Consider the following 2,611-nt stretch of genomic DNA (forward strand, 5'->3'; position numbering starts at 1 on the left):
ATAGTGCTGAACCTATAACTCTCCTTTACTGTGAGAAGACTTTGTTCCTTTCTATCTCTCTTTCTTTCTTGCTGGCCACTAACATACTTTATTAAGCTGACACACTCTCTGGGCTTCTATCTTATTTATGTGTCCTTCACCAACCAAGTTCTTGTAGGGTGGTGTAGGGATAGTTTAAATAATGTTTCCAGATAAAACATGTACTGCGCCATGGCCCTCATATCACAGCTCCAAGCCACAATATTCCTTAATTAGATCATAATTCACTTCACCCTCATTACTTTCAGGCCTAAATCTCCTTGTTTTAGTAATGAACAGAGACAAAATGACAGACCACTCCCATGCCAGTCCAGCACACATGCCCATGCAAATCTCTGTGTTGGAATCAGCTATGTATTCAAGCTTATTGATTTGTTTGCCAACGCTATAATGTAGACGTGGAGAGCGTGACCAAGTGTCTGAAGGTTTTCTCTGTTTGAGAAAGCGATCAATTGGAAAGAACTGACCAAGGCCCTATTAAACAGGCTCCACTGCCTCGACTGTAATTACAGCAACTGATGCAATTGCATGTTGCAACAAATAAGATGCCGTAAATTAAGGCTGTAATAATGGAAACATGATGTGGCAAGGAAACGACCAACTCTGTTGGACTTTAAATTATTTTACAACCCCCTGGTCATGATAAATGAGCGCATCTGTGGTTCAAACTGGGGGCATCTCGCTAAGTGTCATAGGCCCATGTGTATGTAATGGCATCTTCTGCTAATCATATTTAAACATAAATATAAATTAGGAAGACTTGGGAGTAGGCTCCTTGTATTGTCGCGTGCATCTCTGCCTGTCTCTTTCTCTCTCTCTTTCACTCTCTCTCGTTCTCTCTCTCTCAGTGACAGGCGTCAAAAATACCACCCAGGGAGCGCTGCTTCAGCAGCTTTCCACGCAGCCACACTCGGCTGTTGCCCATCGTCCGATGCGTAAATATCCCACAGAAAACTCGTCTTTTCTCCTCAGACACACGGAACACCATTTTAATTCTGATGATTCAAAGTAACCGGTGCCGTGCTGATTCGACTTTATGTGCCTGAGAGGACTGTAGTCGGCCACCTTCTTTCCGAGACACAACGGCATATACCTGCTTTCAGACTCGAATTGGGGAAAAGATGTGGATATTTTCCAGTGCCGACAATTCAAAGTGTCCCTTTTTTATTTGGAATCAGTGGTGTTTGTATTACGCAGCGGTGGTGTGTTTGTTGTTCTCGCATGTCAAGACTGATGATGTTTGCCCGCCGACCTGCATCTGTGCCAGAGACTCAGGAACAGTGACTTGCCGTGATGGGGAGGACACTGAGGTACCAGGAGACATACCGGAGTGGACGTCCACCTTGATACTCAAGGGGAGAAACATCTCAACTTTACACCGTGGTGCGTTCATGGTCAACGGCACGGAGATGGAAATTACGATACTGTCGCTGTCCTACAACGGGATACAGACTATTGAACCTTATGCCTTCCTGGGTCTCCCCCGATTGCATTTGCTGGATCTGAGCCACAATCAATTGGAGTCTATCTCAGCCAGGGCTTTCCACGGGTTACTAGAGTTGCGATCTCTTTACCTAAATTATTCTTTCTTGCCTTCGGCCACGGCGCAGCTCTCCAATGCGCTCACCACACAAAGTTTGCGCAACCTCCACAGACTGGAGTTGGCGGGAAACAGGCTGAAGTCTATACCCCTGGAGAGATTAGACATCTATAATCTCCACGCATTAGTGCTGATAAATAACTCAATAGAGAACATCGGGGGTGCAAACATATCAGAGTTGTACCAGCAAAGGCGCATACGCGTCTACTTGTCTTTAAACCCGTTTCGGTGCAACTGCGAGCTGGAGGCGTTTTACTACTGGTTAAAGAATTCATCCATGTGCCCGGATTCAGGGCGTCTCTTGTGCAGGGAGCCGGAGGCAAAGAGAGGGATTCCCGTGGAGATGCTGCGGGGAGAGGACGTGGATTGTGTAAACGAGAACCTTGAGGCGGTTTCATATGTGTTCCTCGGTATTGTGTTGGCTCTGATAGGGGTGGTGTTTCTTATGGTGCTGTATCTCAACCGTAGAGGCATCAAACGGTGGCTCAACAACATCAGAGAGGCGTGCCGAGACCAGATGGAGGTCTACCATTACCGCTATGAGCAGGACTCAGACCCGAGACTGGCCAACGTGGCTGTTTAACCTACTGAAACACAAGACCTGTGCTGTATAGTGATGGGAGCAGAGGAGGAATACTTTTTAAAACTAGTTTCATCATTTTCAGAAGCTGGCCAATGAACTGCAAGTATCCCTCTCCTATTGGGATATGCACAGAGCCAAAGACACTTAAATTACTATAAGAGACTATTATTGCACATATTGTTAACAAATGATCTCCTCAAGAGAGGATTCATTTTCTTGCATCATGTTAACCAGTCTACAGCAGCAGCTAACTTAGTATTATTTATCTTATTAACCAAGTGACAAATATACAGTAAAGGGATACTGAATTTGTGATTTGAAAAAGTTGCAATGAACTGGCGAATCAATGTAATTACTGAGAAGCCCCTGCAAACTGCTGCAAAGTAATT

General features: G+C 45.1%; 1 protein-coding gene across 1 annotated transcript; it reads left to right on the plus strand.

Moving 5' to 3' along the window:
- Positions 1–1,154: 1,154 nt before the first annotated feature.
- On the plus strand, positions 1,155–2,222 carry waif2 (Wnt-activated inhibitory factor 2). The gene has a single exon (XM_046041013.1). It carries the CDS (start codon positions 1,161–1,163, stop codon positions 2,220–2,222), a length of 1,062 nt encoding a protein of 353 aa, XP_045896969.1. The 5' UTR covers positions 1,155–1,160.
- Positions 2,223–2,611: the final 389 nt, after the last annotated feature.

This window comes from Micropterus dolomieu, linkage group LG23, assembly GCF_021292245.1.
Source record: "Micropterus dolomieu isolate WLL.071019.BEF.003 ecotype Adirondacks linkage group LG23, ASM2129224v1, whole genome shotgun sequence".
Lineage (NCBI taxonomy): Eukaryota > Metazoa > Chordata > Actinopteri > Centrarchiformes > Centrarchidae > Micropterus > Micropterus dolomieu.

Excerpts from the sequence above, each read along its gene's own strand:
- waif2 (XM_046041013.1), top strand. The coding sequence starts at position 1,161 with ATGTGGATATTTTCCAGTGCCGACAATTCAAAGTGTCCCTTTTTTATT.